This window comes from Centroberyx affinis, unplaced genomic scaffold, assembly GCF_046629955.1.
Source record: "Centroberyx affinis isolate AG114_WGS23_722 - 3 ecotype Tasmania unplaced genomic scaffold, CSIRO-AGI_Caff_v1 ptg006369l_1, whole genome shotgun sequence".
Classification (NCBI taxonomy): domain Eukaryota; kingdom Metazoa; phylum Chordata; class Actinopteri; order Beryciformes; family Berycidae; genus Centroberyx; species Centroberyx affinis.
In genome coordinates this window covers 1-14,439 of record NW_027283232.1, presented here as the reverse complement: position 1 = coordinate 14,439, position 14,439 = coordinate 1, and the positions used below count along the sequence as shown (strand labels likewise).

General features: G+C 42.9%; 1 protein-coding gene across 1 annotated transcript in view; it reads right to left on the bottom strand.

The window, feature by feature from the left end:
• Positions 1-13,981, bottom strand: part of LOC139638455 (receptor-type tyrosine-protein phosphatase N2-like) — a 33,137-nt gene extending 19,156 nt beyond the window's left edge. Inside the window, exons 1-4 of the mRNA XM_071512594.1 lie at positions 13,889-13,981; positions 13,090-13,167; positions 7,544-7,663; positions 6,282-6,448 (exon numbers count right to left, since the gene is read on the bottom strand). Coding sequence (XP_071368695.1) covers positions 6,282-6,448; positions 7,544-7,663; positions 13,090-13,167; positions 13,889-13,981 — 458 coding nt within the window. The remainder of the gene's footprint in view (positions 1-6,281; positions 6,449-7,543; positions 7,664-13,089; positions 13,168-13,888) is intronic.
• Between the last annotated feature and the right edge of the window lie 458 nt (positions 13,982-14,439).

The window sequence follows — 14,439 nt, the reverse complement described above, 5'->3', positions numbered from 1 at the left end:
AATATTTGCCTGTGTGTATGTGTGTGCAGCTGTACACAGTAGTGAATAGGAATTATACTTCAGAACACACTGATCCTACCTAGATACAGTATATGTACCTGAGTAAAAAGTATTTGAAAATACTTTTTATGGTTTGTTTTAGCCCACGGTAGGTGCCAGGTGGGCGGGGCTTTGTGCCGTAAAGCAAAAGAGCCAGATAGAATTTCCCTCCAGGTTTACTGGTGGTAAAATGCTAAGTAGTACCTTTAAGAGCAATATATCACTATATGGACAAAAACCACCTGTTTCCAAACAGCACATTTTTCAGGAATTGAAGAAAATGATGCTTCTTTTATTACTGACTAGTCAATCCCTGGGGATGCACGCGCCACAACTACCTGCAGACTTACAGGGATTTTTAAAATTTTTTTTTTACCTTTATTTAACCAGATAAGTCAATTGAGAACCAATTCTCATTTACAGTGATGACCTGGCCAAGAGGCAGAAACAGAAGACATTAACACATAAATATTAACAACATTAGTCAAATTTAAGATATCACAATATATACAGTATATACAACAACAAAAATCTATGTACTATGGACCAGAAAAATTTTGCTTGTAATGAGTCGGGATGCGCGCGCCACAACTCCGCGCAGACTTGCCAAAAATGCGCATAAACAGCATAAATTTGGGAAAATGGAAAAATCTGATTCGTCAGTCTCTGCCTATGCCAATGCTCAATGCTCATATGCAGTTTCATATTGATTGGCCAACCCATTGAGGAGCAAAATGGATGCAGACAGACAGAGTTTTCCTCATTTTATAGTAGGACGCTCATGTATTTCTCAAAAACTCATGAAACTCACTCAACACAAATTCCCATGGAAACTTTCAGATTCCCAAAAGTTACTGTCGCATGATTTCTCCATGACAGAAGACATTAGTGTTAGCATCAGTATATGTTGCCGTTATTTTGTGCTGACTAGTAAAACACAGATGAGTGTAACATCCCTTTAAAGATTGTGGTGAAAACGTCGTTGATCAAAGAGTGCGGCAGCCAGAGGACCGACACAAACAGCCAGTTCATGTCTGAACAGGCACAGAGCCGCCGGTTTCATCCCAGCTGGAGATCATCTCTGATTCTATTTCATGGAGAGACTCTAAATAACAATATTCAGCAGGAATATATTATGTAAAGGCACGGATGTGTGTGTGATCCATAATGTATCACTGCTGTCGAGGAAAAATAAAAAAAAACGTCAGCCCTGCCGTGTTGACACTTTACTTTTTCTTCCTTGAAAGAATTGAAAGTTTCCATGGTCAGTTATGTTTTGAGAGAGTTTCATGACTCTTGGGAGCTTGAAACCATTTGAAACCCCCTTTATCAACTGGATTCAACCAGTTCAAAACTGTTCCCAGACCTTTTCGAGTCCCAAGTCAGTCTCAAGCCTTGAGGCACAAGTCTCAAGTCAAGTCCCAAGTCTAAATGTAGAACAACAAGACAAGTCAGAACAAATAAAGAGTCCAGTATCAATTTAATATCTTAAAGAAAACTAAATATCTAGGACTTTTCAATGCAATATGGTTTTAATTGGATAAAAACTTGGTAAGAGCATCATGAGTTTGATTTCTATAATCAGTTTCAACTTCAATAAATTCAATCATTCCATACAAATTCAGAAAACAGAATTTAAATTCAGTCGTCTGCTGGAACAAATCTCATCACTTTCAATCTAAGTCATTTACACAAACACAAGATCTCAAGTCAAGACTTTAGAAACCTTTTCAAGTCAAAGTCAAGTCCCAAGTCACCAGAACCCAAGTCAAGTCAAGTCTCAAGTATTTAAAATTGTGACTTTTAGTCTGACTCAAGTCTGGTCTTTCCAGTTGTCCCTGTGTATAGTTTCAAAAATTGGGATGTCAATCAGAAAATTACCAGTCTTTTCTCAGTTCCTTGAAAACGTACATTCTTGGAGATATGTGGTTTTCATCTTTCATTTCAAACTTCTAATAAATAAAACACATGAAAATCAAAGAATCCCATATGAAGTACTGCAGTAGTTTGAGCGATAGGTGTGTTACACGGGATGCAACACTGTTCACTGCAAAAAAAACCTGTGTCATATTTTCTGAGTTTTTCGGGACAAACAGGCTTAGCATTAGATTAACCATGCATGCATTTTTGATATCAGCAGGTTTTGAAAGAGTTTCATAAAGCCAAGGGTCAAATAAACACACAACCATCATCCTTCAGTTAAAGCTGCACTTGGCGACTTTGCACGTTGGTGGTAAATGTTTTGAATTTTGAGGACTTCAATACCCAAAAATCCTTTTGAGATGATGTCAACAAACTAAATTTCTCCTGGTGGGGTGGAGCAGCGTTGGTGAGTCCAGCTTTCTCTGGACGGAGCGAATCTACGGCATCTGGACCACTTCCTGATCCAGGCTGGATTTGTACACAAAACTAAATTCTTGCCTTGTGCAGCTTTAACGCAAAACCATGAAAAATCACCAAAAGTTAGGAGTTAGGAGGTTTCTCCACCTGAAAATACACACATAACATCCCCCCTCTCTCCCCCCCACCCCCAAAGAAAAATTGAAAAGTCAGATCCCAATGCAGATACTCAGAGTGATGTTACCATGGAAACAGCCGGCAGAGGATCACCGATGGGGGGAGGGAGGGAAGGGAGGGGGTGGGAGGGGGGTTAAGGGGTATGGGATTCAAAGGAGACGCCCCATTAGAGAGATTCAAGCGAGAGAGAGAGAGAGAGAGAGAGAGAGAGAGAGAGAGAGAGAGAGAGATTCCAGTCTTTAGAGGTGGCTGGTAAATACAGAACTGCTTGCCATGAAGCATAATTTATTGTGTAATTCTCTTGTTTTGTTCCGCTTTATTATTTCTATTATTATAATTCTTATTCACATTTTTTAATCACTCAAAACACATTTGTACATGTATATTTATCATTGTTTTATTAATTGATTTTCTATTGCGTTGGCAACAATTTGAATTTGAATTCGATGAGAGAGATGGAGTGGGAAAGAGAGCCACACGAGATATACAGAGAAAGACACACAGTGAGTGAGAGAGAAAGAGAGAAAATGGAAAAGAGAGAGAGGGAGAGAGAGAGCTACGGAGAGAGATATAGATGAGAAGAAAGACAGACAGAGTGACGGCAGACAGAAAGAAAGAGATATAGAAAGTGAGAGAGAGAGTGAGAGAGATTAAGAGAGAAAGGCAGCAACATAAAGAGAGAGAGAGAAAGAAAGGGAGAGAAAAACAGCAAGACAGAGAGAGTAAGACAGAACGAGAGAAGAGAGAACAACATACAGAGAGAGAGAGAGAGAGAGAGATGGGAGAAAGTCGGAGAACGAGAAATACAGCAAGAGACATAGAAAGAGAGACAGACGAGAAAGAGAGAGAGAGACAATATGTATGACTGTAAATAATGCTAACCCTTGCTATTTTGTTAATCTATAATATTGCATCTTAAGCTCCCTTTTCGCTGTTTCTTTCCTTCCTTCTTGCATTTTAATGTATGACATGAGAGAGAGAGAGCGAGAGAGAGAGAAAGAGAGGGAGAAAGGGAAGGCACCGTGAGAGAGGAAGGAGGAGAGGAGGTGATCGGAGGCAGTCAAGCAAACCATGAGCAAGCAAAAAAGGCGAGAGGTCATCACAGGTCACCGGGCACAGCAAGGAGAGAGAGAGAGAGAGAGGGAGAGAGGGAGGAGGAGGAGAAAAGAAGGGGAGGAGAGGGGAAATCAACAGGAGAAAAAGGGGAGAGGGGGAGGAGGGGGGAGGCAGGGTCCATGAGGCCCCTTGGTTGCAGAGTCACAGTCTCCAATGATCACTTTTGTGACTATGCAACTGGGCTTATATTACTAGCTGCAACATCACAAAAATGACACTGGCAACCGCTAGTTAGCTGGTAAAACGACAGGGGGGAAAAAAGAGAGAGAGGGAGGGAGAGGGAGAGAGAGAGAGAGAGAGAGAGAGGCTGAGGGGGAAGAAGGGGAGGACGTACGAGTAAATGCTTTCGCTCAGTCAGTTGTGAGTCAGGTTATAATAAAAAAATAAATAAAAAACATGCCGGCACAAACATAGAAGAAGGAGAGAGAGAGATATTTCAGCCGGTGGGGGGTGAAGGGGGGGGATTGTGTCCTCAAACCATCGAGGTGGAAAAAAGAAAAAAAAAAAAAAAAGAAAAAGGAAAAGTCACAGGTTGTTATTGTGAAAGCACCATATCCCCGGTAATAAAAGTGAAAAATATATCCCCCCGTGCTTTCTTCATTGTGTTCTGACCCCGCCGCCGCGTGAGCAGAGGCAATATTTCCTAACTGATGGTGGGTGGCGACGCCCGCCAGACCTCTTTATAATAGCTTTGACCACAAACCCTCGCTCTCGATATCTCACCTAATTGATGTGCGCCACCGACACGGTGAAAACCGGGTGGGGGGGTGGGGGGGGTGAGGGGGGGGGGGGCGAGCCGGAGTCTATCACTTGAGAAAATCCGCAGTGAATCGGGGAAAGAGAGAGAGAGGGAGATAGAGAGAGAGAGAGAGAGAGGGGCCGGGCCGGCTCCCACATAATAGGCAATACAGTATATCAGTTTAAAAGAGGTCAAAGAGGGAGAGAGAGAGAGGGAGGAGAGCGGGTATGAAGGCGCCAGAGATAAAGGATCACTCCGCCACCGTTCCCTTCAGTGCATCCTGAATCACACCGTTATCCACTGGAAAATGCCCAGGATGTCTGAGGATATATATATATATTTTTTTTTTCTCCACTGTATCGAAACTAAGATCCCGAGTCTTAGCGGGTTTAGGAGGGTCAAACACCTCTAGCACCTTCTCTGATGGGTCTCGCCTTCTTTTTTTTTTTCAGCCCTTTGTCGTCGTCTTTCTTTTTGTTTCAATAACAGACAAAAAAATACAGAAGAGGCGCGTCCAGTCCAGTCCAGTCCAGTCCAGTCCAGTCCAGTCCAGTCCAGTCCAGTCCTGACCGCCAGAGTTTCTTCTCTCTTGTATCTTCTACTTTGCAGCTGCCTCAATAAAAGGCAAAAAATACTCAAAAGGAAAATTCCACCCTCAGATAGTCTGATACTGTCAGATCTCATCAGTCTGTGATGTTCAAGGCATTTCAGGAGTTATTCTGGGTTGAAGTGTTGTAATTTTTTGGTGAGCCCACTTTCCCTCAGCCTTCTACTAGTTTGTGATTTTTGGGTTTCCCAGAACCACCAGAGAAGGGGCGTGAACTTATTGCTTTCAGTCAAAGTTGGGTGATTCAATTTTTCTCAAGGAGGTTAGATTTTGCTTTGTCTCATCTGTTAGCTACCTATAGTCTATGATCGCGGCCACGCCCATTACTCAAACCCCAACCTGTCTTGCAGCCGCATTGCATTCTGGTCTCTCTCCTGCTCCTGTGGGTGGAGAAATTGGTCTCTCTTCTTCTACGATGGATTTCTCCCTGTATGATTGTTGAACGTCTCTCGGTGCAAAATGGCGGCTCTAGAAAGAAGCCCTCGCTCTTTGATTCTGAGGGACTGACACCAAAACCTGACGTTTACCGCTGGTGTTTTACATCCTGAAACATTTTCTCATATCAAACTCACATTGGAGCTGCTGGAGATATCTGGAGGTGACGTCACATCATCTACATTTGGCCAGTTATCCCAATAACAGCAAACTGAAATATAATTTCTATAAAACATGCACTACCATAACCATCGCAGATTTCCCTCCCATGTCTTCCACACTGCATCTCTCTCAGTCTTTGCTCTGTTTCAGTAAAGGCAAACATTTTTCCAAGCAGACTTGTTTACATACAGAGGCTGGAGATGCTCAAACCAAACCAAAGAAACACAAAGCGAGGAGCAAACTACTCAAAAACTTACCAAAACTGGAAAACTAACCAGCCCTCTGGACCATATTATGAGAGTGAGGGTGATTTTTTTCCTTGAGGACAACTTTGAAAAAAACTTCCATTAGTTCTTTAAACACCTTCCAACACCTCCGCACTTTCACTATCAGCAACTTCACTTTCAACACCTGCTCAGGTTCCTTATGTAGTTTAAAGTCTTAATGAAAAAAGAAGGAGTTCCAAGGCTCTCTTCAAGCAAAAATCTAAAGAGCCTTTATTTCCTGCCTAGTTCAAAAGAAGAAAAGAACAACTCCAACGCGTTTTTTGGCCATGCTGTGGCCTTCATCAGGGAGTCGCACACCAAACTGCACGGAGAACAAGAAGGCTTAGTTTAGTTTAAAGTCTTTTTTTTTTTTTAAGTTTCTCTAAAGGCGGTTCCCTACCTGCGGAAGTCGAGCAGCGTCCGGCTGGCCTCCGGGACGTTCTGGTTGAGCCAGGTGAGGAAGTGGAACTGGGTGACGGTCCGCGTCTCGTTGGTCTGCATGTTCTTCAGGTAGAAGCTACGAACCAGGAAGTCGTCGCACCAGATGTGTTCGGACACCAGGTTGACCTGCAGGAGGCACACACACACACACACATATACACGCATATATACACACATATATACACACATGCACACACAGACCAGAGCCAAATACGTCATGAAACCATCTTACACATACACTGGCCATCAAAACAGCATGGAATTGATTAAAGCCTTAATTCCATGCTTAATAAAAGACATATTCAAGTTAAATAAAAGTAATATAACCTTCTTTTGTTCATATCTACTAGTGATACAAACCATAATCACATAAACTATGTATTGCATTGTAACATAAAACAGTACCTCCATATTTTCAACTTAGCACAATGAAAGACAGACAGATAGACTGATCAATCGATATAAATAAATAGATTAATAGACAGAGACAGGAATATACAAACAGGACAACACTAAATTACTAACTTAATACTAGATGCTGTTTTAACGGAGGGGGTCTTTAAATGAAAAATCTTGGATGAATCTTGGATGAAAAAAAAGGTAAAACTGTGCTATTTGTTGTTTTCTCAAAATGTATTATTGATTTAGATCTAAATCAATAATACATGTTGAGATTTAAATCTTCCCTCTGAAATGGGCCAGTCAGAATACAGCTGGGTTGTTACAAGTTGTAGAAAGCTGACTTTACTGGAGTCGACCCATTGTCTTACATTTGGGGCAGGGACTCTAAACTCCCCCGAATCGGCCCGTAGCTCTTTAGGCAGGAGAGGGGCACTAGAGAATAAATTACTAAAAATATTAATAACATTTTCCCTTGAGAAAACGTTCATAGACTCAACGTAATGATGTAAAATTGACAGATATTAAACAGCAAGTCGGCTGCTAAACACATTCACATGCTATTTTGTCAGAAAATCAAACCCCCAAAGACAAACAATATAGCAAACATGGCCGTCCTGCAGCTTAACAATTAATTTAACTTCATTAACTTCATTTGACTTCATGTGAGTTTCATAGACAGATAGATAGATAGATAGATAGATAGATAGATAGACTTTATTATTATTATATAGACTCAAGGTAATGATGTAAAATTGTAGTAAACGTGCAAAATAAACACATTGAACAGCCAGTTCCAATCCACTGGGCGAGTGTTTTTACCTCGTAGATGTGGTAGAGGTTGGACCCCTCGTCGGGCCAGTAATGGTAGCACTGCTTCACCCCGCTCTCGACGAGAGGCGTCAGCATCACAATGACCACACAGCCGTTCTCCCATACCATCTGCACACAAAACACACAAAACACACACACACACACACACACACTGAGTAAGACTCTCGCCATTTTGTTACACCGTGGCGGCCGGTAATTGCCTCGTGACACACCGGCGCACCATCAGCCTCTCCCGCTCTTTGAAGCTCCCCCTGTCTTTTGAAACGTGGCTGCTATTTAATTTGTGGAGACGAGAGGAGCGGGCGAGCCTGGGCTTCCCCGGCAAACAGAGCCATGTTTTCCTGTACGGCTTTAGCAAGACGCAAAACGCCGCTTTGTTACTGTCGTCGTTTGGCTTTATGCTTATTTTTCCGACCGAAACGTGATCAGAAGTGGCTGCCATAACGACCGTAACGCTATTTGTCCATTTTGAAAAGAAAAACATGCCTTTTACGCTCAATGGGCCTCATGCAGGAAGCGATATATACGCACAAATTTTCTCTTATTTTTGTTCGTATCCACGATTTGTTCTTGTTTTTTTCATACCCATTGATTTCTGGGATTCACCAGTGTTTTCTTATTTTTGCTCTTCTCTTAGGTAAGAGAAAATGTTACGAGTGGTCGAGAGCACTCTTACCAAGATAAGAAAAAAAACATCTCGTTTTCACAGTCCACAAATTGTTTGTCCAACGCAAGGAAACATACGTTTTAAATTTGAGGAACATAAAAAAACGCATGAATATCATATAATCAAATTTAGAGTAATTATAATGATTGGATTATTAAATTTGTGGGCTAAAGAAATACTATTGGTCCATTGATCCCAATTAAGACTATAAAAACCCTTGATGATATTGATGATATTGCGTGCGTTCAGCTTCTGAATGGCTTACATACTGTTCTTAGATAGTATTTGCACACGGCACAACACCTGCCCTTATATGGTGTTTAGGGGGCGTTACCTATGCTAATAAACAATCGGCCACACGCCTCCAATTTATGATCAAGTGGGATTCACCATTCAGCACACCTGGGTAAGAGCAGATTTGGATGGTTAAGAACGTTTGGTGCATCTGGAGTTGACTTCTCTTATTTTTTCTCTTAACAGAAAATTAAGAGAGAATATTAAGAGAAATTTAAGAGAATGTTGCCGCATGAGGCCCAATATCTCCTAAAATACAGACGATCCATTCCATAAGAGTGTTATCATTTTATCAACCGGGGACTTATGCTACACCCTGCTCTTTAAAAAGTACCATAATTTGTTTTAATGTTAAGCTCTCAGTCGTGTTTTTGAAGCGTAGGAGTCTCTTTTCTTTGTGGATAGCCCAATTTGGAACAAAATCTCACATGAAGCTGTCAGCACCTCCTAAAACCTGCTAACAGGAACGCTGACTTGTGTCCTCACTCGCCCACTCACTTGGGTAGCAGGCTGTAGATTTGGTTCAATTTTGCGCCATCTATCATTTTGGATGAGTGGGGAGGGGGTCACTGCTTTGAAAATGGTGGGGGTCACTGCTTTGAAAATGGTGGATATCAAACTCCTCAAATGTTTACTCCATTAACAAACTTTGGGAAGAAACTACGGGGAAGTCAAACAAGCGACGCGGTAGGAAAGAAGTAATTGCTGTGGAGGCTGTTCCCTCTCCCAGCTGGGTCATTCCACAACTCGGCCGACGGTGCGGTCGTATTTTTCCTGCTGGCAGTCATATTCTCACAGCCGGAGGGGGGGTGAAGGGGTAGGGGTGGTGGTGGTGGTGGGGGGGGGGGGGGCTCTGGAGATCCATTGGACTCTGAGAGGTAACAGTCAGCCGTTAATGGAAGCCATAAAACAATACCGCTCCGCCATCATTGCATTAGATAATCAAGATGGCCGCACCTGCCGTTCAGTCAGGAGCAGCCGCCACACCTTGACGGAGATTTAATCGACTTTAATTGCGGCGGGTTTTTGAATTACTGCGCCTCCCCGCAACCTCCTCCCAACCTCCTCCCAACCCCCCGCCGCTTCCCTGATTGGTCTCATGGATCTAAAGGTGTGATGGTGCACTTCTGTGAGAAATGGTGTTAATTCAATTCAGTTGATGGGTGCTGATGTGAGAACTCTGCTGGTGCTGGGAGGGAAAGACCCCCCCCCCCTTTTTTTTTGTAATCTTGGGGGTTTGTTAAAGTGGAGATTTTATTGAAACCCTTACTTATGCAGGGAAAGTTACCAGAACGCCGCGCTCTTTTCCAGCATTACCCGTACAGTCCCATGCATTTATTTGAAATCTTAAAATCATAAGCAGCTTGGGAGGTTTCAAGCTGGCACTTAAGAATTGGCTCAGAGGTTATTTATAGTATGATAGTATGTCTGATAATAGGGTGTCTTTCTATATTTTATTTTCTTGGTTTGTTTTTGATGTAGCTTATTTATTTTAATTATTATGGACAGACCCAGACTTGTATATAATCTGCTGAGGGGGCTGCGTATTAGGGTTGATATATTGATGAATTTATCTCTGATGTACAAAGTTTTTAATTAGTTTTATTAACAGAGTGGCGAGTAGGGCCAAGCATTGTGCAAAGAAGCACCGAGGTAGTGTTTGATGTTGTTAATACTGTGAATAACTTGCTGAGTGTATTGTATTGTTGTTTTGATTAATGTTTTGTGTCATTCTTGCCAGGTCAGATCTGCCGTCCTGACCCCTCCCCTACACCCCCCCCATCCCCAAAGGGACCACAATGGAAATAAGCCTCTGGGCTTTATTGTGTTATCCTGACTTTTTCCTTTTATGTATGCACTCAATGCCTTGGCAGAGCTGGTGTTTTTAAAATGAAACTGTCTAATAAAATCAATCAATCAATCAATCAATCAATCAATACACCTGAGAGCTGCCCAGTAAAAACACAGCCTTCTACTGTTGGGCCACTAAGACTACGTTCACATTACAGGTGGAAGAGGCCCAAATCTGATTTTTTTTTGCCTAAATGTGACACAGATCAGATTTTTTCAGAGCAGTTTGAACACCAGAAAAACACCTGGAATCTGATATTTTTCATTCAGATTCGGGCCACATTTGTATCTGCTCCTAGATCCATGTGGTTTTTACATCACACTCCACAGCACAGATCACTGTCTGTCACTCTGCATTGCCACTTTTCAGAAAAAGATGGAGGACGGCAGAAACATGGAGGCTATCGTCATCAGTGGACGAAACCTCATCCGACCTCCACTGTAAATATTCCTTAAAATTGCTTCGCTTCGAACGCAATTTCACTTTCACTTTCACCAGCTTCCATGATTTACTGTCTCGCTAATGTGTCGCCATTTGTTGTTGTTCATTTGCACATGCAGGACGCTTCACAGTTAGCGGTCCGATCATACTGATGTCAGTTATGGATCACTTTTCAAACATGAATGAGAACAGGTAAGACAAGAAATGGGAATTGAGCATTAAGGCCTGTAATGTGAACGCAGTCTAAGCCGCTCCAGTTGGGATTAAATGCCTCGGCCGCCCATTCGTCTTTACAGAAAGGAAGTGTGCAGAAAGTTCAGCACTCTGCTCAGGGCGGTTGTTAAGGGAAATGGAGAGAGCGTTTGGTAGCCTGGTGTAGTCTGCGGTGTAATAACCTTGGCAGCTCCTGATTAGGAGACTTAAGTCATTGTAAGACCCAGTTGTGCTGGTTAAGTAGACTGGGCAACAACACAACAAGAAGCCCGGATAAAACCTGAGTACACAGGCTTCTGAAGCACTCAGAGAGCCCTCTTAATGAATCTGAGACCGGAGAGAGAGAGAGAGAGAGAGGGAAGGAGAGGGGTAGGTGAGGAGGAGGAGGAGGAGGAGGAATAGAGTGGAGATGAAGAGAGAGAGAAAATGGAGATGAGAGAGAAAATGGAGATGAGGAGGGAGAGGCGGAACGGGCGGAGAGAGAAAGGTTTGGTGGCGAAGAGGTGATGGGAAGAGAGAGGAGAGGGAGAGTAAGAGGAGAGAGCGAGAGAGATAGTGGAGGTGAAGAGGGGAGAGAGGGAGGTGGAGAAAGAGGTGGAGAAAGAGGTGGAGGAGTTGAAGAGGAGGTGCGGTAGAGAGAGAAAGGGCGAGAGAGAGAGAGAGAGAGTGAGGAGACGAAAAGCTGAAAGCCTCATGCTGCGAGGCGAAGGAGCCGTGAATGGGCCGGGTGGGTGGGGGGGCAGGGGGAGGAGTGGGGTCGGGGTATTGGCGGGACGAAGGGGGGGCAAAGACAATGAACAGAGAGAGTGTCCTCCGCACCTACCCTACCACCCCCCCACTCCCACCTACCCCCCCCCACCCCAAAACCAACTCCCCTTTCCCTTTCCTGAAAGAGAAATGTCCGGAGCCTGAGAGGGATTAGTGGTGAGAGGAGGAGGAAGAAAGGGGGCAAGTAGTGGTGTAATGGGGCTAAAGTCCCCCCCCATCCCAGTCCCCACCCCACCCCACCCCCATACCACTCCAGACCCCCCTCCTAGGTATTTCTATCCCAGTCAAGGCTGGAAGTAACGAATTACAACTCTCTTGTCAGCTTGTTTTGTGTAGTTGTACTTTTTGGAGTATTGTTGAGGTTAGCAGTTTTACTTTTACTTAAGTACATTTTGACTGAAGTATTTTACTTTGCAACATTTCAAATCACATCTATTACAGAGAACACATTTTCACAAATTTCAATCCATTAGCATTGCACCAGAAACTGGTCAGTCAGCAGAGAAGAGAGGAGTACCATGACTTTATTTAAAAAAAAGAAAAAAAAAAAAAAAAATACATTTTGGATTATGTGTTATTTTGTTCTTTTAGCATTGCAAAGGAAAGAGATATAAAAATGTGGTATTTGGTAAATAAATAATAGCTGAGCACATTTTGAATCTTTTGTTTTACTCAAGTAGATTTTTACACCAGTAATTTTACTTCTTCTTAACTTTCAGCAGTAGCAGTAGAAGTACTACTACTGTTGTGGTACTCTTTCCACCTGGCCACCGGCACAATTGGAAATGCAGCGGTGGCAAGGCTTGTTTGACAAGGGGACCTTCCCATCTGCCACCTCCACCCACCACACACACACACACACACACACACACACACACACACACACACACACACACACACCACGACTGGCCAGAATGACTTATCGATCTTCTGATCCGAGATTCAAACCCAATCTAACATTTGGGACAGTGGGAAAAGTGTTTCCGTCCCTTGCATTAACAATGCGTCCCACAGTAGATTGCAGTGGTGTGGTGTGTGTGTTGTGTGTGTGTGTGTATGGTGTGTGTGGTGTGTGTGTGTGTGGTGTGTGTGCACAGCGCTGGAGGAGGGGCTGCTGGGCAGAGAACATGGTGGGAAAGGAGAGATTAATAACGACATCCACAGAAAGGGCTGCTCTCCCGTGTGGCTCGCTGCACTAATAAAAATCGGCTAACTCTTGTTTAAGAGAGGAGAGCGTATTGATTTTTGTTTGAGTGTGTGTGGTGTGTGTGTGTGTGTGGTGTGTGTGTGTGTTTTTACCTGCCAGAAATCAGCCACAGTGGAGGGAAGAGGGCCTTGAGTGGCGATGTAGGCCGGGTTCCTGGGATCATGATCCATCTGAGGGGAGGAAAGATGAGAGAGAAAGAAAAAGAGGGAGAAGAAAGGATGAAAGGTTACAAATGTGGATCATACACTCAGTAAACTGTATAAAATGTTATGACCACCTTCCAGTCCCTCTACTGATGTTCACCTCTTTTTTACACAATCCATGTCTCACTTGTCTCAAAGCCTAACAGCAGAAAGATCAAACCATGATCAATGGACAGTTGTTTTGAATTTTTGAACTGAAATATCTATCCCTCCATGACTTTCCCTATAGACTCACTTTCTGAAAAAGCCTTTTGTTTTTTCGATTTTCAGAATCACACAAGGAAAAAACTGTATTTCAAAACTGTATTTACCCCATTAAATATTGCTTGTTGGCCTCTAGGGCCTCTCTAGGCCCCCAAAATCCATTGGCCTTTCTAGTTTTTAACATCCCTCTTGAACCTGTCTCTTCTCCTTCGTCTACATCTCCCCTCATGACTGATGTGGATTTTACAGGTGGAATCAATAAGGGATCAGAGCGTTCACCTGGATTCACCGCATCAGGGAACTGAAACCAAACGTACGACAGAGTCCCTGCATCTAATTTCTATGTAGTATTTGGCCATCAAAACTTCCAAACAGCAACATTTCAGGGTACAAAGTGGAGCAATGAGTGATGACTGACAAGAATATTTGGTCAATATGATAAATTATCAGACGTAGGTCATCAAACTATCAGCTTAGCACACACCTGAATGCTCTTCTGGTGTGACTTTTTCAGGATGTCAATTTTTGCTTGATCTTTGCTCTCTGTGATAACGATCAGCTGTAAGATCAGACTCATTTAAGCCAAGTTATGGCGAGTCTCACACCTCGCCATATCCAGACTATCAAAATACACTGAGCTGACAAAACACTAGGACAACCTGCTCTTTCTATGAAATAAGCTGCAGTTGAAACCAGGTGAAGGCTGGGATCCTTTATTGACTTCACGCACTTCACTTCAGTCATGAATGGGAGATGTAGGGGAGGAGAAGGGTTAAAGAGGGTTTTCAGTTCTCTTCAGTTCTCTTTCTCTTCTTGGCAATCAAGGTCGACATGGGGGTGCAACTCAATAGGAAGAAGTTTCTGATATTTTCTACACTGAGTGTCTTGTGTACAGTACATTCATAAATTATTCGGTAACACTTTACAATAAGGGTCACTAAGTTAAGGGTTAGTTAATGCTTAATAAGGTTAGTAACCCTTAATTAACAGTTAACTAATGTGTAATTTACTAATGTGTTTGTGTTAACTAAGGTA